This window comes from Gossypium hirsutum, chromosome D13 (assembly GCF_007990345.1).
Source record: "Gossypium hirsutum isolate 1008001.06 chromosome D13, Gossypium_hirsutum_v2.1, whole genome shotgun sequence".
In the NCBI taxonomy this organism is placed as follows: Eukaryota; Viridiplantae; Streptophyta; class Magnoliopsida; order Malvales; family Malvaceae; genus Gossypium; species Gossypium hirsutum.
Window position 1 is genome coordinate 63985460 of NC_053449.1, and position 24704 is coordinate 64010163.

Sequence of the window (24704 nt, forward strand, 5' to 3'; positions counted from 1 at the left end):
AGATTGGCGGCACCAATGGTGCCAAAGTGATTGGCGGCACTAATGGTGCCAAAGGGGCTAATTGCTTTCTAAGCCCTCCTTATTTATTATTTTCTTTTTATTCTCCTTCAACTCATTTTTTTATTTAATAACTCTATTTTAATTTAATAAACTATTCTCATTTAATAACTCTATTTTAATTTAATAAACTATTAAGTAATACTTAATTTTTAAAAATTAAAATAGAGTTATTAAATGAGAGAATTCTAATTAAGTGACCATCTGCAGTTTCAAGGACCTAACATGCAAATTTTCCATTTTAAATTTTGAAAGTGAATTGCTGATGTGCGTGTGGGGTGCACTAAAATTGAAATGTGGCTAATTACCTTCTAAGCCCTCCCTATTTATTATTTTATTTTTATTCCACTTCAACTCATTTTTTTAGTAAATTTTATTCCCCTTCAACTCATTTTTTTTTATTTGAGTTACATTTATGGGTGATCAGTTTTATTATTACTAAAATGAGTTGAAAGGGAATAAAATTTACTAAAAATATGAGTTGAAGGGGAATAAAAAGAAAATAATAAATAAGGAGGGCTGAGAATGCAATTAGTCACATTTTAATTTTAGTGCACCCACACCCATAGCAGCAACAATTAACTTTCAAAATTCAAAATGGAAAATTTTCATGTTAGGTCCTTGAAACTGCAGATGGTCACTTAATTAGAATTCTCTTATTTAATAACTCTATTTTAATTTAAAAAAATTAAGTATTACTTAATAGTTTATTAAATTAAAATAGAGTTATTAAATGAGAATAGTTTATTAAATTAAAATAGAATTATTAAATAAAAAAATGAGTTGAAGGGGAATAAAAAGAAAATAATAAATAAGGAGAGCTTAGAAAGCAATTAGCCCCTTTGGCACCATTAGTGTCGCCAATCTCTTTGGCACCAAGTGATTGGCCTAGACTGATGTCAGCTTTTTGCAGGCTTTTGCAAGGTTTTTTTTTTTTTTTTTCTGTTTTTTGTTTTTTTAATATATTTTTGTAAATAAAAAAGGTAATATTTTGGTAAATAAAAAAAATTCTAACATTTTGATTATTTTTTATTTATTTTATAATATTTTTGTAAACCCCCCCCCCCCACTTTATCCATTAACAGAAGGCGCGAACGCCGATTCGAACCCTTTTTTTTATTTTCTTAAACACAAATTCCCTGCCTTTGGCCTTTGTTTCCTTCCCCTCTTTTTATCTTTTCCCTCGTTTTCCTTCAAACCAAACAGAATCTACGCTAAATTCTCAGAAAAAGGAGTCCTTTTGCATTTTTCCTTTAGCAAAGCTTAAACCCAAAATTCTTCCATTTTTTAATAAAAAAGGTTAACTTTGAGTTGTTTTTATGTGATGTCGGGTTCTCAAGCTGCGGATCAGTTGTTGAAGCAATCCCTGCAGCAGCAGCAGCAAAATCAACAGTCACTAAATCGACAGCTACTTTTCTCTATGGCTCCCGGAGACGATTGTCACCACTTTGCTTTAGCTGAGCCTCGTAGCATCGCCAATCAAGAAGCCGAAGCCATGGTCGTTAAGTCTCCTGTACGTCTTTTCTCCTTCATTTCATGATTTAGTTGAGAGATGATTGTGTTGTGATTTGGTTCTGAATTGTATGAATATCTGCTTATTTTTAGGGAAAATTTGTGTGGTTGAAAGTGGAATTGGGGTTTTGTAATTTTTTAATTGGGAATTTTGGCGGGTTTTATTGAAATTGGTTTGTTATTAGGTCAATTATGACCTTAATTTAAATGATCGGGTTTTATTATTAATCCACAAAAGGAAGACAAAAAATCTGGAAATTTACAAAAAAAATAAAATAAAATAAAGAACAATTTGATCATCAACATGTTTCGTAGATCATATTGAGTTTCTTTCCACTTCCATGGAGAAATGCCTTTGAGTTCATAGTGTGATTTGATAATGCTAGAAACTGCAAATGTCTTTCCGCTTTTTTTTCTAGGTAACTAAATTCCTCTATTTTTCATCCAACCAACTTACTTTTATTACCAGGAAGCCTTTTCCTTGAATGGAGCTGGAAATTTCTCTGTTCTCATTATGTTTGAGCCCGAAAAAAAAAAACGGATATTTTCCCATGTTTCTAATTGCAATTTGGGAAACATTATGTGGTATATCAGTTAAAGAGGAAGAGTGATGTAGCAGATCGAGAAGTCGAGTCTGGTGAGTGGATATTGCCTCGAGGATACAATGAAGTGTTTAGTGGTCTTCCCCAAACACCTGTTTCGGGAAAAGGGGGAAAGGCTCAAAAAACATCAAGGCTAGCGAAAAGCAGCAAATTTGGCCCTCAAACGCTCCTTCAAATCTTGGTAAGTATCAATGTAGCCAAGTTCTAGTGAAGCTAAATGAATAAAAGTCGGATAATAGATAGTGAGAACTTATGAAAATTTGCAGGTTCTCCTGGCAATAATCTCACTCCTGCAGGTCCTTGTCGTTATGATAGCTCCTTAGGTATTGTTTTTGCCCCTGAGTATTCTTTTTCAGGTGTTTATTATGAAACCATTATAGAAAAGTTAAGTGGCTGTATGAAACTGATACATTATTCTTGAATTTAAACTCAGGCCTTTTGACTAAGAAGTTCATAAATTTGATTAAACAAGCTGAAGATGGTATTCTAGATTTAAACAAAGCTGCTGGTACCTTAGAGGTAACTGTTTCATTATTTGCTCAATTGAGTCGTACAATTCTGTTTCTTGATGGTTTTTTGTTCTTCTAGGTGCAAAAGAGGAGGATATATGATATAACCAATGTCCTTGAAGGAATTGGTAGTATAGAAAAGAAACTCAAGAACAGAATTCAGTGGAAGTATGATAGGTATCCTTGCTAATCTACTCTTTGGCATTGAATGGTTTCCTACTTAAGAGAACACTCAAATCTTTTAATTAATGTCAGGGGGCTTGATGTCTCGAGGCCAAGGGAGGTTGATGAGAATGCTACTCTGCAGGTATGATTTGTGAAACTGTGAACAAATTGTTAATGAAATTCAGATCCTTTAATGATTGTGCTTCAGCTGTTATGGTTTGATCTGTGTGCTGTTTTCACCTTGCAGTCTTTTGCTATTTATCTTATCGGAATACAGCTTTGTTGAGTCATATTAATTTACGTGAATACCTGAACATGGTGGATTAAACGTCTTGTGTTTTGTATCAGTCAAGTTTGTAGTGTGAGCTTCATAACGGTAACATTCCTTGCAGGCAGAGGTTGAAAACCTTCATAATCAGGAACACAGATTAGATGGACAAATAAGGTTAAAGCAACTACGGCTTCTGTTATTCTTACCTCAGTTAAATTGATTTTGTTTGCTAAATTATTACCAATTTTTCTATACCGTACAGAAAGATGCAAGAAAGATTGAGGGACCTAACTGAAGACGAAAATAATAAGTAAATCTTTACTTACCCTCAAGATATTACTTTTACAGTTTTTTCATGATTTCAGAAGAGCAACTTAATTTCATCTTTCCCCATCTCAGGTGGATTTTTGTTACTGAGGAAGATATCAAGAGCTTACCCTGTTTCCAGATTTTTTTATTGCTTGAATATTTCATTAATGTTTCCGAGTTGGTATAAGGTTGCCTGGCATTGCTAATGCTATTGCTAGGGATGCTTTCTACTTTCGGTTGTTAACTACTTGTTTTTATTGCCTTGTTTAGAAGGAAATGTTGATTGCCATTAAAGCTCCGCACAGAACCACTTTGGAAGTCCCTGATCCTGACGAGGTATTTTCAAAGGCTTGAAGAATTAATGTATAGTTTACGTTTTCATGCCCGATCATAATTGCAAACCTTTCTTTTATAGCAGGATGATGATTCTCTCCAAAAGAGATACCGGATTGTCCTTAGAAGCTCAATGGGTCCTATAGATGTTTACCTTGTCAGGTAACCACGGCTTCTTGTCGATTAAAGTTTGGTATGATATAAATCTTGTCGTATGGCATGATAAATGTTTGTCCTAGCACTAAAGCGGTAAACTTTCCTGATAGTTACTCTTCTCTCTCTGTGTTATTCTAGTCAAATTGAGGAGAAATTTGAAGAGATACAAGGTGTAGGTCTGCCATCAAACTTACCGTCTACCTCAGGCTTGAATGAGAACCCAGCAGCAAGAATGGTAACGGAAGAGAGCAGAGACGTCGAAACACAGGACCAATATATTAATGGAATGTGCTTAGATTATCATGTCTCACAGGACTTTGTAAGCGGGATCATGAAGATTGTTCCCTCAGATCTTGATGTAAGATCAGAAAACAAACACGTTGTGTTTCAGATATCATATTCCTTTGATCGTCTCAAAATACTCATACGATGACGTTTTTAATCCATACACTCTTCCAATAAATCGGTAACGAGTACTCATTCCTGATTTCTTTACGCAGAATGATGCTGATTATTGGGTTTTTTGCGGATCCTAGTGTTAGCATCACCGACATATGGCGAACCGAATGTATATATCCTCTCTATGGAGACACACTCAGATACATTAAACTATTTTCTTTAGCTCATTAATTTGCATATTCCCTGACTCTTTCGACTAAATAGCTGGCATCGAATTGAACTTTTTGATACACCCAATACACTGCAATGGCTGCTGGTAGCACGACACAACCCCAAACACCTCCATTAAATGCAGCTGAAGTACTGCTTCCAGGTAATTCAACCGGCAGGTAAAGAGTCCTTGGCTTATATTTTCCGCTGAGATCGTTCATTATACTTTGAATACTTCGAATAGGGAAGTAGGTAGCACAATCATTGTACAGTTAATACAAATGATGTAACACATGGAAGGTCATAATATTTTCACTGGCATAAATACGTCATGTGATGTCAAACAAATGATCTGATGGTACCTTGTTTTTACTGTATTGTGCTAAAGTTTTTTTTCAAATATTATGTATTTGTGTAATTAAACAAATTATTTATATTTAATTTTGTCAATTTATTGTTCATGTCATGAAAAATAGCAAACTAATTAAAACTAAAAGTTTTTATAAAGAATAGGAATTTATATAGGTGAATATAAAATATACGGACTTAATTATTTTTTTTAATTTTGTGGAACCATTTAATATATAAGCCATATGAATTAACTTTTTTATTTCTTTTAATTTTGCAAGGAAATGACTTAATTAACCCCATCAGAACCAAAAATCCCAAGGCTAAATTGTTACAAAACTAAAGCCATCTAAACTCTAATTCTGCCATCAGATTACTTTAATAGTAGACTTGATCATTGGCGAGTCGATGCAAAATTTTAGGCTCACCTTTTAGGTTTAATTCGATCCGAAAAAATGAGCTTATAATTTTATTCAAATTCGAGCCATATTAAAAATGATAAACTCGAGTTTGATTCGACCCGATTGTAGTAAATTTTTTAACTTATTTTTATATAAAAATAAATTTAAAAAATATAATAAACTAAATACACTAAAAATATTGAAATAAATATTTACCAACAAATTAAAAATACATAAAAGAATATAAACATGTGATTTGAATTAAAATCTAATAAAAACAAACATTATTTTTTGTACCCTCAATCAAATCAAGTCCATGTTATCAGTGACCCTCAATCTTCTCCCTTCATTAAACATCTGCTAAACTGCAACAAGCTGCTATCATTTCCCTTCCCTGTTATAAAACACCTGAGCTTGTCATCCACAAAAAAAAAAGCCATTAAAGAACATATACATGGTCATTGTGTCGATACAAGCTCTTTAAATCTAAATGGTATTGAGTTTGTTAACCTTTATCTTGATTTGAATGGTATCATTCATCCTGAAGATCAGGTATGTTCATCCATGTATATATCTCAAAATCTCACATACATGCACATATAAAAAAAAGTGTTTACTTTGTGTTTGTTTAAATGCAGTCTGTAATACGTATAAGAAAAAGTGTTTACTTTGTGTTTGTTTAAATGCAGTCTGTAATACGTCCAAGTGCATATGAAGATGTATTCACCAGTATCTTTGAATACATTGTTAGACCGAGGAAGCTGTTATATATGGCAATTGGTAAAAGCTTTTTTTATTTTTGAATAAAGTTGGATAAATAGTGGTAAAAGCGTGGAGGCCTTACTCGTTCTACTAAAAATGAGGTAAATTAGTCCCTTAGATAAAAGAGTAGGGTAGCACGACACACAACACGTCATTGTTATTACTCTCGGGTTATTTTGTCAGCAAAGCTATTTTTTAATAGTAAAAATAGATAAAATTTTTAGTGGTAAGGATTGATTTGCTTTTGATCTAACATTCAGGGACTAATTTGCTCAATTTTTTGATAGTGTTAAGTATAGATAAAGAGTCTGTTATTATTCTGTCAGTAGCTGTTAGTTTAGTATCTGGTAAATTGTTATGCAAAACAGTTATGAGGTTAGTAGTCAGTTACTCAAGGTACTCTATAAGTACTATACTGTTACTAAAGAAGAGATGTAACTCAGAATATTCATTCAATCACAATACAGTTTTATTCATTTTACCACAGTTCTTTACAGATAGAGCAGACAAAATGCAATTTGACTTCTAGTATAGAGCCTCCATGGTACTTTTACCGATAAATAGTATATTAGAAGTTGATCTTATTGGATTTTGTAGATGGTGTAGCTCCACGAGCTAAGATGAATCAACAGAGTCTCTTAAACATGCACCGGTACCAAAAAGACCCTATGAGGTAACCATTCCATTTCTCCGTTGTTGTTACATATTACGTGACAATATCATAGCAGAATCTTTAATGACTAACATGATCTGCTATCATTTCTGTTACGATTTGCAGTTCCTCCATGTTTGGATCTTAAGGGAATACATCGAACTCGACATGAAAATCGCAGATGTTCCTCAGAACATAACTTTCGACCTTGAGAGAATAATCGATGATTTCAGTTTCATGTGCTTTTTTGTTGGGAACGACTTCCTTCCTCGTATGCCCTTTTTGGATATTCATGAGGTACATACATTCAACTCGAAATCTCCTCCATTTCTACATTGAACCATTTTAACATGGTATTACTCTTCTTATACGTACAGGGAGCCATGGATTTACTATTGACAGTTTATAAGCAAAATTTCAAGAACATTGGTGGATATTTAGTTGACATGCAAAGGGTAATCATATACATAATTTATATAACTGCACTTAATTGTTAATTGTAATACAAATCCATTTTTTAAAAACCAATTTTTGGCATGGTCTATTACAGAATAATGATAAGAAAGGAGGGTATATAAAATTAAAAAGGGTGGAGAAATTTATCCTTTTAGTTGGATCATTCGAAGAAAAGATTTTCAAGAAACGACTTGAATTGCACGAGCGTTGGCTTAGAAGACTATGCCAGAATTCAGATAGGGTATGTGTATCGGTCTTATACATTAGTATGCACTGCAGCCGTTAAGCTAATGTTGAATCTTGTTTTTAGCAGCAAGATGATGAAACGGAGATCTTTAACTTGGACCCTCCCATGGACGTAAGAATTCCTTGGCTGATATAAATGATGTTAGTTGTTACTTGCATTGTGTTCATCTATACACTTGCATTTCATTTCACTACCGATTTCGGTCTCTTTGAACGGCTTTCGCAGATATTGAGAAACACGAAAGAATTGAAGGAAAAATTGAAAGAGAACTTACGGAACAAATCCGATTTTCTCAAGAATGGTACTATTAGAGATCAGGTATGAACCATTAATCTCTTTGGGAATTTCATTTTATTAGAGATCAGGTATGAACCATTAATCTCTTTGGGAATTTCATTTTATTCTTTTCATCTTACCATCTCGCTTATTTTGTACTTTGTTTACAGGTAAGATTAGGTGTTGCTGGATGGAAAAGAAGATACTACAAGCTAAAATTCTCTGCAGGGACCAATCGGGATATCGAAATAATGAGAAAGGAAATAGTGTGTGTTCTTACCATGAAATCCACACTTTTATATTTGGATCATGCATTATTTTGTTATTGTAATCTGGTTTATCGATGCAGGTCCAAAAGTACACTGAGGGTCTACTATGGGTGCTTTTGTACTATTTCTCTGGTGTACCATCATGGTCCTGGTCAGCTATCTCCATTTTCCATTCTAGTGGAATTCGATACATACATATGTAATTGGTGTCATGCATAATTATATAGATGGTGTCATACATACATGCTCTGAGTACTCTGAGGGTCTACTATGGGTGCTTTTACACTATCTCTGGTGTACCATCCTAGTCCCTGTTTGCCATCTGAATTTTCCATTCTAGTGGAATTCAATACATACATATATGGTGTCATACATAGATTCATACATGCTCTGAGTACTCTTAGGTTCTAACTATGGGTGCTTTTATACTATTTCCCTGGTGTGCCATTCTGGTCCTGGTTAGCTATCTGAATTTTCCATTCTAGTGGCATTCGTTACATACATACATGCTCTGAGTACACTGATAGTTAGCTATCTGATTGCTTTTATACTATTTCTTTGCTGTCATGCATACATACATCCATTCCATGATTACTTTTATACTATTTCTTTGGTGTACCATCTTGGTCCCGGTTATGTTGGTGCTGTAACTGAAACTAACAGATTCAGCACAGACTTGTCGAGCAAGTCTCGAGACTTGCTGAGCAAACAAGAGAATTCGAGCAAGAGAAAGGAAGAAAAGCTAAGAGAAATGAAGAGAAAAATTGATGAACAAACTGAACTTCATTCATGAAATTGAATAATGGCATAATGCCAATACATAAACCAAGCACTAAGCTTGTCAAAAACAGCAAATAGTTACCTAAACATCACCTACTCCCACTAATTACATGGAAACTTGAAATTTTAGCTTGTAAACCTATACAAAGTTGTGTTTACAGCTCATACATAAGCTAATTACATCAGTCAACAACCTAACTTAGTTAGAAATGAACTAAGATTACATTTCATTGACTAGAAATTACAAAATAAATAAAATAAGCTTGCATCAGCAGCTCCTGCATGTCTTGGTCTTCTTGGCCTGCATGCTGTCGAGTTTGCTGCATGCTGAACCAACTTCATCACTCCTCCTTGGTTTGCATGGAGCAAACACCTAACTTCTTCCTTAGACATTCGAGCCTTGTGACACTAAGGGCTTTCGTTAAAATGTCTGCAAGTTGATCCTCTGAATTACAGTGGATCAGCTTTACTTCCTGAGCTTGCTCCATTTCTCGAACAACATGTAACTTGATGCTAAAATACTTTGTTCTTCCATGGAACACTGGATTTTTAGCAATTGCTACTGCAGATTGGTTGTCACAGAAGATCTCAGTAGCTTCCTCTTGATGCACATTCAAGTCAGCCAATATTTTCCTTAGCCATATGGCTTGGTTGACAGCACTTGCTGTTGCCACATACTCTGCTTCAGCAGTAGATTGAGCCACTAGACTTTGCTTCTTCGAGCTCCAGCAAAATATGGCTGAACCAAGGTTAAAAGCATACCCTGATGTGCTTTTCATGTCATCTATCGAGCCAGCCCAGTCACTATCAGTGTAGCTAACCAGCTTCAGATTCCCTTCTTTGCTGTACTTCAAACCGTAGTTTAAAGTGCCTTTGACATATCTCAGCACTCTCTTTGCAGCTTGGAAATGCTTTTCATTGCAGCAATGCAAGAACCTTGAGAGCAATCCTACAGCATACATGATGTCTGGTCTAGTGGCAGTCAAGTATAGCAAGCAACCAACTAGACTCATATAGGTTGTTTCACATACTTTCTCAAAATCACCTTGGCTCGATAGTTTTTCTCCAACAGCAACAGGTGTTTTAGTTGCCTTGCTGTTTTGCATGGAGAACTTGGTCAGAATCTTTGTGGCAAAGCTTCTCTGGCTTAGAAATATCTCATTCTGTACTTGAGACATCTCCATTCCAAGAAAATAGGACATCTCCCCAAGATCAGACATTTCAAACACTTCTTGCATCTTGGTCTTGAAATCAGCCAGCACTGCTCGATCTCCTCCTGTCACAAGAAGGTCATCAACATACAGGGACACAATGAGTTGTGTTTGTGTCCCTTGTTTCTTGACATACAGTGTTAGCTCACTCTTGCTTCGATCGAATCCCAGATCTGTAACACCCCCACGCCCGAAACCGTCACCGGAGTCAAGCTTGAGGTGTTACTAAACTTATCTTACCTTTTAAACAACTCTAAACCACTTATTTTAATTTTTGGAATAAACTGTTTTTCAGCGTCATGGTTGCTTAAAAATTCATTTCTCGAGTTTTAAAACTCAAAATTAAGATCCGTAAATTTTTCCTGAAACTAGACTCATATATCTATCTACTAAATTTTTTCTAGAATTTTTGACTTGGCCAATTAGTACAGTTTATTAGTTAAAGTTTCCCCTGTTTCAAAACTCAACTACACTGACCTCTTCTTACTACGGGCCATGTTTCTTCCTGTAAAGAATTCATATGACTAAGCCGTTTGTTTCTCTCAAAACTAGATTCAACAAGGATTCTGACCATATAAATTACACCTTCTAATTAGTTTTGTACAATTTATGGTGAATTTCCAAATTTGAAACAGGGGATCCAGAAATCGCTCTGACCCTGTTTCACTAAAACTCAGATATCTCATAAAATATAATACCTTTACCTGTTTTGCTTATTCCATAAGAAAATATACATAATAAGCTTTAATTTCATATATTATTCATCTTCAAACCATGTTTCTACAATTTTTAGTGATTTTTCAAAGTTACGTCATTTCTGTTACTTGAATCTGTTTTTAGGTTACTTTCACATTTTTCATAATTTTCATGTGATAATCATCAATCAATCATACATATTAATAAATATGTATATCATCGGCTATTTTATTAGCTAATCACTAGCAAGTATTTACACATCATTCATTATTCATATTATACCAAAAGTAGCTAAGTTTCTATACATGCCATACACAAAACAAAACGTCTAATTATACCGAGTTATTTCTTTGATAGTGTGATCGGCCTCTGATGTTTCCTTCGATCCCCGAGTGGCTAGATAAGTACTATAAGAAGAAGAAAATAAAGAGGTTAAGCACTAGGCTTAGTAAGCTTACAAGCAAATAAATCACAACATTCAACATAATGGATAATTATGCATAATATCATCTAACATCATAAATTTCTTTACTTCTCAATTTCTATCTTCTTCTTTATTCCCTTACCTTCTTTCTTACCTGACCTTTCCTTTTTCATAAATATAATCTACTTTTCCTTTGCTGTTAATTCACTGTAATTTAACTCGTATTCTGACCCGTTGAACCACTCGGAATACTAAGGATACTAGGGTCGTTCCTGTCTTTCAATATCCTGCCAATGTCATGTCTTTGACATGGACTTACATGAATTATTCCTGTCTCCAATGCCATATATAATATGGACTTACATGGCTCAATCCTGTCTCCAAAGCCATATTTCTAATATGGACTTACATGGCTCATTTCTGTTCTGTCCTGTCAACCCTAATATCCTAACATTCCTAGGATTCAACCGGGGCTTTCTAACACTTTTCCTCTATCACTTCACCTTAAATTCGACTTTAAATATTTTCATGACATAAATATATAAATGCTGGAAATTGACAATAATAATGTAAAATAAAATAATATTGCATTTATTTACTGTAAACTTACCTTGATACAAAATGTGACTAAACTTTACAATTTAGTCCTTTACTTTTTCTTTTCCCCGATCTACTCCCGAATTTCGTTCTTCTTGATCTATAATAGCAAATTTAACTTATTTAATATTCACATTTATTAAAACAGTCCTTGACCCAAACTTTTGCAAAAATTATATTTTTACCCCTAAACTTTCACATATTTGTACTTTTGCCCCAAGGCTCGTAAATTAAACTTCATCCTATTTTCTTATATTTTATGACATGCTGATCATTTTTCCCTTCTATGGCAATATCAAAATCACACTCTAACATATACTTATGACTATTGGTATTTTTTTCCAATTTAAGCCCTTTTACTTGTTTTCACTTAAAACCGAGTAGCATAAGTTGTTTAACATAATTTAAAACCTCATATTCTATCATAAAACACCAAAATACACAAATTTCAGCCATGGGTATTTTTCCAAATATGAACCCTAGGCTGAATTATTGCTAGAATAAGCTTTATCGAGCTACCGGGACTTAAAAAACGTAAAGATCATTAAAAACGGGGCTTGGAATCACTTACTATAAAGCTTGAAAGTTGAAGAAACCCCAGCTATGGAGAGAGGTAAGGTTCGGCTGATAACTTGAAGAAGATGATACAATTTTATCATCTTTTTACCTTTTTATTAATGTTAATAACCAAATGACCAAAATACCCCTCCTTACTAAACTTTCAAAAATTCCTTCCATGTCCTAATTTTGTCCATGAACTTAAAATTGGTCAAATTACCATTTAAGATCTCCTAATTAATATTCCAAAATAATTTCATACTAAAAACTTCGAGAATGCAAGTTTTACAAATTATTCGATTTAGTCCCTAATCTCAACTTAAGCACTTTATGCATAGAATTTTATCACGAAATTTTCGCACAATCATGTAATCATACCATGAACCTCAAAATAATGATAAAATAAATTTTTTTCTACCTCAGATTTGTGGTTTCGCAACCACTATTCCGTTTAGGCCTTATTTCGGAATGTTACATTTCTCCCCCCCTTTAGGGATTTTCGTCCCGAAAATCATACCTGTGAAGAGATATGGGTACTGTTTTCGCATAGCCTCTTCGGGTTCCCATGTAGCCTCGTCTACCCCATGTCTATTCCATAGTACTTTCACAAGTACAATACTTTTGTTCCTTAATTGCTTTACCTCTCGAGCTAGAATCTTTACCGGTTCTTCACCGTAAGTCATGTCTGGCTGAATCTCAACCTCTGTCTGAGAAATCACATGTGACGGATCTGAACGATAACGACGTAGCATAGACACATGAAATACATTATGAATCTTCTCTAACTCAATCGGCAAAGCTAACCGATATGCTAATGGTCCGATTCTCTCAATCACTACAAACGGTCCAATAAAACGTGGACTTAGTTTGCCTTTCTTGCCAAATCTGAGAACTTTCTTCCACGGGGATACTTTCAAAAAAACTTTGTCACCAACTTGATATTCGATCTCTTTTCTTTTTAAATCTGCATACGACTTCTGCCTGTCTGAAGCTGCTTTTAAACAATTTCTGATAACTTTCACTTTTTCTTCTGTTTCTTTAACTAGATCAACCCCGTAAATCTGGCTTTCTTTAAGCTCTGTCCAATATAAAGGTGTGCGGCATTTACGTCCATACAAATCTTCATAAGGTGCCATCTTCAAACTTGACTGATAACTATTATTGTAGGCAAACTCTACCAATGGTAAGTATTTTTCCCAACTACCTTGAAATTCTAATACACAACATCTAAGCATATCTTCAAGTACCTGAATAACTCTCTCTGACTGACCATCGGTCTGAGGGTGAAAAGCCGTACTAAAACTCAACTTCGTACCTAAAGCCTCTTGTAACTTCTTCCAGAACCGTGAAGTAAATCTTGGATCTCTGTCTGAAATGATCGATAATGGCACTCCATGTAGTCTAACTATCTCTGAAATGTATAACTCGGCCAACTTGTCAAGTGAATAATCCATACGGATTGGGATAAAATGAGCCGACTTAGTTAACTTATCAATCACAACCCATACTGCATCTTTCTTTCTCGGTGTAAACGGTAATCCTGTCACAAAATCCATAGTAACTCGATCCCATTTCCATTTCGGAACTAGCACAGGCTGCAATAATCCTGAGGGTACCTGATGTTCGGCCTTTACCTGTTGACAAATCAAGCATCTAGAAACAAACTCTGAAATATCTCTTTTCATTCCTACCCACCAATACAATTTCTTCAAATCATTATACATTTTTGTACTGCCTGGATGAATAGATAAAGAACTACTATGTGCTTCCTGTAAAATCTTTCGAATAAGCTCATCATTCTTTGGTACACAAATTCTGTCTCTAAACATCAAACAACCATCAGAACCAATCCAGAAATCTGATTCTATGCCTGACTCACATTGAACTCTTTTAGCTTGTAACTCATTATCATCTTTCTGAGCTTCACAAATCTCTTCAAGAAATACCGGTTTAGCTCTAAATTCAGCTAAAATAGAACCATCATCTGACATGGCTAAATTGGTATTCAAAGCTCGCAATGTAAATAAAAGTTTCCTGCTTAAAGCGTCAGCAACTACATTTGCCTTACCTGGGTGATAATCAATCACTAACTCATAATCTTTAAGCAATTCCAACCATCTTCTTTGCCTCAAATTCAAATCTTTTTGAGTCATCAAGTATTTCAAGCTTTTATGATCGGTAAATATCCGGCACCTTTCACCATACAAATAATGTCTCCAAATCTTCAATGCAAATACAATAGCAGCTAGCTCTAAATCATGTGTCGGATAATTTTTCTCATGTGGCTTCAATTGTCTAGAGGCATAAGCAATTACCTTTCCTTCCTGCATGAGTACACAACCAAGCCCATTCAAGGATGCATCACTGTAAATCATAAATTCTTTACCCGGTTCCGGCTGTACTAAGATAGGAGCTTCCGTCAACACTGTCTTTAACTTGTCAAAACTTTGTTGGCACTTCTCAGTCCATTCAAACTTAACATCCTTCCGTAGCAGTCTCGTCAACGGGGTAGCTATCATGGAAAATCCCTCCACAAATCGTCTATAATATCCGGCAAGACCAAGAAAACTTCTAACTTCTGATACATTTCTAGGAGGCTTCCAATCAATAATGGCTGAAATCTTACTCGTATCAACCTTAATACCTTCACCTGAGACAATATGTCCAAGAAATCCAACTTCTCGTAACCAGAACTCACTTTTGCTGAACTTGGCATACAACTGATTATCTCTTAGAATTTGTAAAACTGTTCTCAAATGCTCTGCATGCTCAGTCTCATCATGAGAATAAATCAAAATATCATCAATGAACACAACTACAAACTTATCTAAGTATGGTCTAAAAATTCGGTTCATTAAGTCCATGAAAATGGCAGGAGCATTAGTCAAGCCAAATGGCATCACAAGGAACTCATAATGACCATACCTAGTCCGGAAAGCAGTCTTCAGGACATCTGACTCTTTAACTCGCAACTGATAGTATCCGGATCTCAAATCTATCTTGGAAAACACAGTAGCTCCCTTCAATTGATCAAACAAATCATCAATTCTAGGCAATGGATACTTGTTCTTTACTGTTACCTTGTTAAGTTGCCGATAATCTATGCACAATCTCATCGATCCATCTTTTTTTTTCACAAATAGCACTGGTGCACCCCATGGTGAACTACTAGGTCTTACAAAGCCTCTATCTGTTAATTCTTGCAACTGAGCTTTCAATTCTTTCAATTCCAATAGAGCCATTCTATAAGGAGCAATAGAAATGGGCGTGGTACCTGGAATCAACTCAATACCAAACTCAACTTCTCTAACAGGAGGCAAACCTGGTAGTTCTTCCGGAAACACATCGAGAAACTCACATACCACAGGCACTGATTCAATTTTCAATTTTGGATCTTTAGTGTTCAACACAAAAGCAAGATAAGCCTCATACCCTTTTCTCAAGTATTTCTGAGCAGACATAACAGAAATTATGGGAAATGAACTATCTGACTCTTCTGAATTAACCCGAAGAATTTCACCATTTTCACACTTCAACTCAATGAATTTCTTTCCACAATTCACTATCACATCATGAGTAGTCAACCAATCCATACCAAGAATCACATCAAACTCATCAAATGGCAATAGCATGAGATCGGCCGGAAAACAGTAGCCTCTAATCATTAAAGGACAATTTCTACATACTTTATCTACTAATACATGCTTGCCTAATGGATTCGATACTTTAATCACAAATTCTGTAGATTCTATAGGCATACTTATACTAGGCATCAATTTCATACAAACATAAGAATGAGTCGAACCCGGATCAATCAGAGCAATGATATTAATATCATGTAGAGAAAATGTACCCGTAATCACATCGGGGGAGGATGCCTCTTCGCGTGCACGAATAGCATAAGTCCTTGCAGGGGCTCTAACATCTGGTCTCACAGCCGAATCTCTAGAGGTACCTCTGTTACTTGCTCCTACTCCTAGTTGCCTCGGTGATCTGCCTCTAGTAGGAGCATTTCCGGATCTAGCACTCTGTGTTACCTCTCGGCTAGCCACTTCTGGACATTCTCGTACAAAATGATCTGGAGCACCACATTTATAGCAAACATTTTCGCCTGCCCGACAAGGACCATAATGAAGTCTACCACACCGTGGACACCCTGATCTACCCTGTCTGACATTACCTACACTCGCAGTCGAGGTGGTCTGAGCCTTCGGACCCTTAAATCTGCTACCTCTATTCTGACTAGATTGCCCTGCCGAAAAGCTAGATCTGGTAGAAAACTCTTTGGGCCTCTTGGATGTAGCCTGAAATGATCTGCTCATCTGTCTCTTCTTTGTATCTTGTGTCTCTGTCTCAACTTTGCCTTTTCTTTTTAATAGCTCCTCTGCCTTACAGGCTCTCTCAACTAATATAACGAACTCTTTTATTTCTAGGACACCCACTGACAGTCGGATATCATCATTTAACCCATCCTCAAACCTTTTACACATGATAGCCTCTGTGGACACACATTCTCGAGCATATTTACTGAGCCTGACAAATTCACGCTCATAATCAGTCACCGTCATATTGCCTTGTTTCAATTCCAGGAATTCCTTTCTTTTCTGGTCAATAAACCTCTGACTGATGTACTTTTTACGAAATTCTTCCTGAAAGAAATCCCAAGTGACCCTCTCTTTCGGTACAACTGATACAAGTGTCTTCCACCAGTAGTAGGCTGAGTCTCTAAGAAGTGATACTACACATTTCATACACTCCTCGGGTGTACAAGATAATTCGTCAAAGACTCTGATAGTATTTTCTAACCAAAATTCTGCTCTTTCTGCATCATCATCTTTTGTTGCTCGAAACTCTTCTGCCCCTTGTTTCCTGATTCTATCAACTGGTGGCTTTTCTCTTACCATTGTACCTGTGACTGGGGAAGCTTGAGCTACATGGGTAGCCTGAGAATCATGAGGGGGTGGAGGTCTAACTGCCGGATTCGTACGAACGAACTCGGTAAACAAATCATTCAAAGCTCGAAAGAGAGCTTCTCGAGTCACTCCTCTCTGATCAACTATTACTGGCCTATTCTCAGATGGCCCTGCCCCTTCTGTGGAAGCAGGCGCATTACTTTCTACATCATCATCACCAGCTCGCCCGGGATCCATTACTATAAAACAAAATGTTTATTATTAAAAAAAATTGTTAGGAGTCGTCACACTATCAAAATACAAGTATGGCATGTATAGCTAGACTTTTTCTCACACTAACTGTTCCGAGAACCGACTAAACCTGCTCTGATACCAATAATGTAACACCCCCACGCCCGAAACCGTCACCGGAGTCAAGCTTGAGGTGTTACTAAACTTATCTTACCTTTTAAACAACTCTAAACCACTTATTTTAATTTTTGGAATAAACTGTTTTTCAGCGTCATGGTTGCTTAAAATTCATTTCTCGAGTTTTAAAACTCAAAATTAAGATCCGTAAATTTTTCCTGAAACTAGACTCATATATCTATCTACTAAATTTTTTCTAGAATTTTTGACTTGGCCAATTAGTACAGTTTATTAGTTAAAGTTTCCCCTGTTTCAAAACTCAACTACACTGACCTCTTCTTACTACGGGCCATGTTTCTTCCTGTAAAGAATTCATATGACTAAGCCGTTTGTTTCTCTCAAAACTAGATTCAACAAGGATTCTGACCATATAAATTAAACCTTCTAATTAGTTTTGTACAATTTCTGGTGAATTTCCAAATTTGAAACAGGGGATCCAGAAATCGCTCTGACCCTGTTTCACTAAAACTCAGATATCTCATAAAATATAATACCTTTACCTGTTTTGCTTATTCCATAAGAAAATATACATAATAAGCTTTAATTTCATATATTATTCATCTTCAAACCATGTTTCTACAATTTTTAGTGATTTTTCAAAGTTACGTCATTTCTGTTACTTGAATCTGTTTTTAGGTTACTTTCACATTTTTCATAATTTTCATGTGATAATCATCAATCAATCATACATATTAATAAATATGTATATCATCGGCTATTTTATTAGCTAATCACTAGCAAGTATTTACACATCATTCATTATTCATATTATACCAAAAGTAGCTAAGTTTCTATGCATGCCATACACAAAACAAAACGTCTAATTATACCGAGTTATTTCTTTGATAGTGTGATCGGCCTCTGATGTTTCCTTCGATCCCCGAGTGGCTAGATAAGTACTATAAGAAGAAGAAAATAAAGAGGTTAAGCACTAGGCTTAGTAAGCTTACAAGCAAATAAATCACAACATTCAACATAATGGATAATTATGCATAATATCATCTAACATCATAAATTTCTTTACTTCTCATTTTCTATCTTCTTCTTTATTCCCTTACCTTCTTTCTTACCTGACCTTTCCTTTTTCATAAATATAATCTACTTTTCCTTTGCTGTTAATTCACTGTAATTTAACTCGTATTCTGACCCGTTGAACCACTCGGAATACTAAGGATACTAGGGTCGTTCCTGTCTTTCAATATCCTGCCAATGCCATGTCTTTGACATGGACTTACATGAATTATTCCTGTCTCCAATGCCATATATAATATGGACTTACATGGCTCAATCCTGTCTCCAAAGCCATATTTCTAATATGGACTTACATGGCTCATTTCTGTTCTGTCCTGTCAACCCTAATATCCTAACATTCCTAGGATTCAACCGGGGCTTTCTAACACTTTTCCTCTATCACTTCACCTTAAATTCGACTTTAAATATTTTCATGACATAAATATATAAATGCTGGAAATTGACAATAATAATGTAAAATAAAATAATATTGCATTTATTTACTGTAAACTTACCTTGATACAAAATGTGACTAAACTTTACAATTTAGTCCTTTACTTTTTCTTTTCCCCGATCTACTCCCGAATTTCGTTCTTCTTGATCTATAATAGAAAATTTAACTTATTTAATATTCACATTTATTAAAACAGTCCTTGACCCAAACTTTTGCAAAAATTATATTTTTACCCCTAAACTTTCACATATTTGTACTTTTGCCCCAAGGCTCGTAAATTAAACTTCATCCTATTTTCTTATATTTTATGACATGCTGATCATTTTTCCCTTCTATGGCAATATCAAAATCACACTCTAACATATACTTATGACTATTGGTATTTTTTTTTCTAATTTAAGCCCTTTTACTTGTTTTCACTTAAAACCGAGTAGCATAAGTTGTTTAACATAATTTAAAACCTCATATTCTATCATAAAACACCAAAATACACAAATTTCAGCCATGGGTATTTTTCCAAATATGAACCCTAGGCTGAATTATTGCTAGAATAAGCTTTATCGAGCTACCGGGACTTAAAAAACGTAAAGATCATTAAAAACGGGGCTTGGAATCACTTACTATAAAGCTTGAAAGTTGAAGAAACCCCAGCTATGGAGAGAGGTAAGGTTCGGCTGATAACTTGAAGAAGATGATACAATTTTATCATCTTTTTACCTTTTTATTAATGTTAATAACCAAATGACCAAAATACCCCTCCTTACTAAACTTTCAAAATTCCTTCCATGTCCTAATTTTGTCCATGAACTTAAAATTGGTCAAATTACCATTTAAGATCTCCTAATTAATATTCCAAAATAATTTCATACTAAAAACTTCGAGAATGCAAGTTTTACAAATTATTCGATTTAGTCCCTAATCTCAACTTAAGCACTTTATGCATAGAATTTTATCACGAAATTTTCGCACAATCATGTAATCATACCATGAACCTCAAAATAATGATAAAATAAATTTTTTTCTACCTCAGATTTGTGGTTTCGCAACCACTATTCCGTTTAGGCCTTATTTCGGAATGTTACAAGATCAGTCAAGTAGCCATCGATTCTGCTATACCAAGCCCTTGGAGCCTGTTTTAATCCATATAGGGCCTTCTTCGGTTTGTAGACCATATGCTCTCTGCCAGCTATTTCAAACCCTTGTGGTTGTTCAACATAGATGTCTTCATCTAAGAAACCATTCAGAAAGGCTGATTTCACATCAAGTTGATGGATTTTCCATTCGAGCTGTGCTGCTAAGGCAATCAGCAGTCTGATGGTGTCGAGCCTGGCCACTGGTGCAAAGGTCTCCAGGTAGTCCAGACCATACCTCTGACTGAACCCCTTGACAACTAGCCTTGCTTTCAGTTTGTTCAAGGTTCCATCAGCATTGTGCTTGACTTTGTACACTCATTTCACCCCAATCACCTTCCTTTTGACTGGCCTTTCAACCAATTCCCAGGTCTGGTTCTTCTCAATCATGCTGATCTCCTCAGCCATTGCCTGCTTCCACCCTTGCTGAGCCTCAGCCTCTTCAAAGTTGCTTGGTTCAGCTACGGCTACATGAGCCCTTTCATAAATCTCAGTCAATGGCCTTGTTCCTCTAACTGGTTCATCATCAATGTCCATTTCTGGAACATTTTGGTTTGGCTCAGCTTGGTCTGTTGCTAGTTCTTCAGAAACTTTTTCAGGTTCATGTCTTTCCTAGTTCCAACATGACCTTTCATCAAATACCACATCCCTGCTAATTGACACCTTGTTTGTTGAAGGATCCAAGATCCTATAGCCCTTCTTAACAGTGCTGTAGCCCACCAGTACACCAGGTTGAGCCCTTTCAGACAATTTGTCCCTTTTAACAGCAGTCACATATGCATAACAGATACATCCAAAGACCTTCAGATGAGCCAGTGATGGCTTGAAGCTAAACCAGGCCTCGAATGGAGTCTTCTGATCCAAAGCTTTGGTTGGAAGTCTATTTTGAATGTATGTTGCAGTGTTAATTACTTCTGTCCATAGTGCTTTAGGCAGATTCTTCTGAATCATCAAGCACCTGGCCATATCCATCAAACTCCTATTCTTCCTTTCACTTACACCATTCTGCTGAGGTGTATATGTGTTGGTAAGTTGATGTTTGATGCCTGCCTTATCACAGAAGGCTTGGAACTGAGCTGAGGTGTACTCAGTCCCATTATCAGACCTTATGGTCTTCAGCTTGCAGCCTGTTTCAGTCTCAGAAGCAGTCTTGAACTTCCAAAACACTGAGGCCACTTCAGATTTTTGTTTTAAGAAGTAAATCCAGCAATATCTTGAAAAATCATCAATGAACAGTATAAAATACCTGTTTCCACTTAATGACTCCGTCTTCATAGGGCCACACACATCAGTATGCACTAGTTGGAGTTTTTCAGAGGCTCTCCAGGCTTGATTCGAGGGAAATGGGAGTCTGGCCTGCTTTCCTAGTTGACATACTTTACATACATCATCATGGTCCACTGAGTTGATGAAATTTTCAGCCAGGTCCTCTCTGACCATTCGGGCCATCGATCTGAAGTTGGCATGTCCCAGTCTTTGATGCCACAGCTTGGATTCATCTGAAGTGGCTGTGTAGGCAATGTCTGACTTTTTTGTCCAGTCAACCACAAAGCTCTTATCAGCCATAGGGACTGCCATCAGTTTGGATCCACTTGGATCACTGATTTGGCACTGGTGGTCTTTAAACACAACTGAATAACCTTTTTCCAGCAACTGAGCTATGCTGAGCAGGTTTCTGTCAATTTCAGGCACCAACAGCACATTTGAAATCACTTTGGTACCTGTAAGGGTGCATATCAGCACATCACCCTTGCCTTCACTTGAATAAAATGACCATTTCCTATCTTGACTTTAGTTCTGCAGCTTCTGTCTAAAGACTTGAAGATTGCAGCATCAGGTGTCATGTGGTTGGTGCATCCACTGTCTAGGAGCCAACCAGATGAGGACCTTTCCTGAGCAGCTGAGCATGACACAGCAAAGACTTGCTCCTCTTGATCACTGTCCTCCTTAGCTACTCGAGCCTCAGCTTTCATCTGTTGAAACTGATTCTGCCTCGATTTGGTCTTACTCTTGCAGACTCTCTCAACATGACCATTCTTCTTACAATACTGACATACAACTTCTGGATTAAACCAGCACTTTTCTTCTGGATGACCAACCCTTCTGCAGTGCTTGCAAGTCTGACAGCATCATTCTTTGGTTTGTCTCTCCAGGCCTTCTTGCCTTTGTAGGCAGTATTTGTTCTTGCCTGAAAGGCACTTTCTTGGTGCTCCTCCAGTCTGCTTGCTCTCCTCTGCTCTTGAGCATATAGAGCATTGATCAACTCTGTTAGGGAGATGGTGGACAGATCCCTTGAGTCCTCGAGAGATGAGATTTTTGCCTCATACCTCTCAGGCAGAGTTGCTATAACCTTCTCCACTATCCTAGCTTCATTGAACTGCTCTCCAAGGAGCCTGATGCTGTTAACCACAGCCATAATCCTGTCAGAATATTGCTTGACAGTTTCTTCTTCCTTCATCTTCAAATTCTCGAAATCTCTCCTCAAGTTCAACAACTGTTGCTGCCTTCTCCTCTCTGTCCCTTGAAACTCTTCCTGCAACTTGTCCCAGGCCTGTTTTGGTGATTCACAGGCCATAATCCTTGTGAAAATCACATCAGACACTGAGTTCTGGATGCAAGACATGGCTTTGTGCCTCTTGGTCATCTCATCAGCATGCTGCCTGATCTGAGCCACTGTTGGATTGCCTCTAAGTGGTTCTGGTTCAACATCTGAGTTGACCACCTCCCACAGATCGTATGCCTGCAGGTAGGTCTTCATTTTGACAACCCATATGTGATAGCCTTCTCCATTGAAGACTTGAGGTGCAGCTGGTGAAAAGCTTGATGAAGCTATGTATTTATATAACAGATCCCTTAAGAAATAGGCTCTAGATACCAATTGTTGGTGCTGTAACTGAAACTAACAGATTCAGCACAGACTTGTCGAGCAAGTCTCGAGACTTGCTGAGCAAACAAGAGAATTCGAGCAAGAGAAATGAAGAAAAGCTAAGAGAAATGAAGAGAAAAATTGATGAACAAACTGAACTTCATTCATGAAATTGAATAATGGCATAATGCCAATACATAAACCAAGCACTAAGCTTGTCAAAAACAGCAAATAGTTACCTAAACATCACCTACTCCCACTAATTACATGGAAACTTGAAATTTTAGCTTGTAAACCTATACAAAGTTGTGTTTACAGCTCATACATAAGCTAATTACATCAGTCAACAACCTAACTTAGTTAGAAATGAACTAAGATTACATTTCATTGACTAGAAATTACAAAATAAATAAAATAAGCTTGCATCAGCAGCTCCTGCATGTCTTGGTCTTCTTGGCCTGCATGCTGTCGAGTTTGCTGCATGCTGAACCAACTTCATCAGGTTAGCTATCTGGAATTTCCATTCTACTGGAATTCATTACATACATACATACATATGTTCTAGAATTAGTATTGCTACGTGATGAGAGATCCATTAAAATGTTAGGTATTATCCCTACTACTATGCTTCATTTTCATCAGACATGAAGGGTCTTTCTCAAGTGAGTGTAAAGTTCCAGAAGGGTCAGCCTTTTAAGCCCTTTCATCAACTAATGAGTGTATTGCCACCCAGAAGGTATACCCTATTACCTCTTCTTATTTGGATACTAACTTCCGATATTTCGGTTTTCGTAATATGTTATTGGTTTTATGCAGTGCTCATGTACTTCCGAAACTGTATGCAAAACTTATCACCGATGCCGATTCCCAAATCATTGACTTCTATCCTACAAGTTAGTCCCGTTTTCTAGGTTATGGATCGTGTGGTGCTAGTATATGTGTTCCTATTACAGATTCACAACATGTTTTCTCTTTTCTTACCCTACATTTTTCTTAGATCTCGAAATCGACACGGATGGAAAGCGCCATGCATGGCAGGTTGGTTGCTCAAAACATATGTCCTTGCTAATATGGTTCCCGTTACTATAGAATCAGTTACTAATGCATGAATTTTTTGCATGAACTCTTCTTGTTAAGGGCATATGCAAGCTTCCCTTTGTCGATGAAGAACGGCTTCTATCGGAGACATTAAGACTTGAGAAGGAATTGACGGTGAGACTTCATTTCATCTATAGAACTCAGTTCATGAACTTATATATATTATATGCATTCAATGAGACGGCATTTTACAATATCTTCAGCCGGAAGAAACTGAAAGAAATGCAGTGAAAAGTGATCAACTCTTTGTACCAAGCACTTTAGGATCAAAGATTTTGAGACTTTTGCCTGATAATCAAAAGTTAAATACAGAAGCCGAACTGATCAAGTTGGTCCGTCACATTGTTTCATTTCATGTTTTAGCTATATTAATTATCTGACCGCTCATCGTACCTAATGTAGTGGTGCTGTTAGAGGACATGTATCATCGTCACCTATCATGTAAGCCGGTTCGAGACTATGCATGCAGAAATCATGGAAAGGTTGGATTTCATATCATTTTCTTTTACATCACAGGTCGTTGCCGTTCAAGATCCCTATCGGAAAACTACATATCCCACGCCCTCTAGATGGTGTTGAATATCCCGAAAAGATAATATAAACATCCTAAATCTTCTTCAAAAA

General features: G+C 36.3%; 3 protein-coding genes and 1 pseudogene across 3 annotated transcripts; all 4 read left to right on the plus strand.

Moving 5' to 3' along the window:
- Nucleotides 1–1129: 1129 nt before the first annotated feature.
- LOC121203345 (uncharacterized) lies at nucleotides 1130–2249 on the plus strand. Its single transcript, XM_041109647.1, has 2 exons — nucleotides 1130–1570; nucleotides 2039–2249. Exons 1-2 carry the CDS (start codon nucleotides 1382–1384, stop codon nucleotides 2165–2167), a joined length of 318 nt encoding a protein of 105 aa, XP_040965581.1. The 5' UTR covers nucleotides 1130–1381; the 3' UTR covers nucleotides 2168–2249.
- On the plus strand, nucleotides 2247–4977 carry LOC107938653 (transcription factor E2FB-like; annotated as a pseudogene).
- Nucleotides 4978–5600: 623 nt separating this feature from the next.
- On the plus strand, nucleotides 5601–8437 carry LOC107953060 (5'-3' exoribonuclease 3-like). Its single transcript, XM_016888291.2, has 9 exons — nucleotides 5601–6052; nucleotides 6632–6707; nucleotides 6813–6983; nucleotides 7064–7141; nucleotides 7237–7383; nucleotides 7456–7500; nucleotides 7615–7707; nucleotides 7836–7931; nucleotides 8015–8437. Exons 3-9 carry the CDS (start codon nucleotides 6855–6857, stop codon nucleotides 8135–8137), a joined length of 711 nt encoding a protein of 236 aa, XP_016743780.1. The 5' UTR covers nucleotides 5601–6052; nucleotides 6632–6707; nucleotides 6813–6854; the 3' UTR covers nucleotides 8138–8437.
- Nucleotides 8438–8479: 42 nt separating this feature from the next.
- LOC121225349 (5'-3' exoribonuclease 2-like) lies at nucleotides 8480–24699 on the plus strand. Its single transcript, XM_041109645.1, has 5 exons — nucleotides 8480–8566; nucleotides 23485–23718; nucleotides 23799–23875; nucleotides 23980–24020; nucleotides 24120–24699. Exons 2-5 carry the CDS (start codon nucleotides 23627–23629, stop codon nucleotides 24309–24311), a joined length of 402 nt encoding a protein of 133 aa, XP_040965579.1. The 5' UTR covers nucleotides 8480–8566; nucleotides 23485–23626; the 3' UTR covers nucleotides 24312–24699.
- Nucleotides 24700–24704: the final 5 nt, after the last annotated feature.

Bases quoted from the DNA above. Each gene is read 5' to 3' on its own strand.
- LOC107953060 (XM_016888291.2), top strand. From the start codon at position 6,855: ATGAAAATCGCAGATGTTCCTCAGAACATAACTTTCGACCTTGAGAGA. The intron at 6,984-7,063 runs GTACATACATTC...TTATACGTACAG, and splicing joins CCTTTTTGGATATTCATGAG to GGAGCCATGGATTTACTATT. The intron at 7,142-7,236 runs GTAATCATATAC...GGTCTATTACAG, and splicing joins ATTTAGTTGACATGCAAAGG to AATAATGATAAGAAAGGAGG.
- LOC121203345 (XM_041109647.1), top strand. From the start codon at position 1,382: ATGTCGGGTTCTCAAGCTGCGGATCAGTTGTTGAAGCAATCCCTGCAG. The intron at 1,571-2,038 runs GTACGTCTTTTC...TTTTATTACCAG, and splicing joins CCATGGTCGTTAAGTCTCCT to GAAGCCTTTTCCTTGAATGG.
- LOC121225349 (XM_041109645.1), top strand. From the start codon at position 23,627: ATGAAGGGTCTTTCTCAAGTGAGTGTAAAGTTCCAGAAGGGTCAGCCT. The intron at 23,719-23,798 runs GTATACCCTATT...GGTTTTATGCAG, and splicing joins AGTGTATTGCCACCCAGAAG to TGCTCATGTACTTCCGAAAC. The intron at 23,876-23,979 runs GTTAGTCCCGTT...CATTTTTCTTAG, and splicing joins CATTGACTTCTATCCTACAA to ATCTCGAAATCGACACGGAT.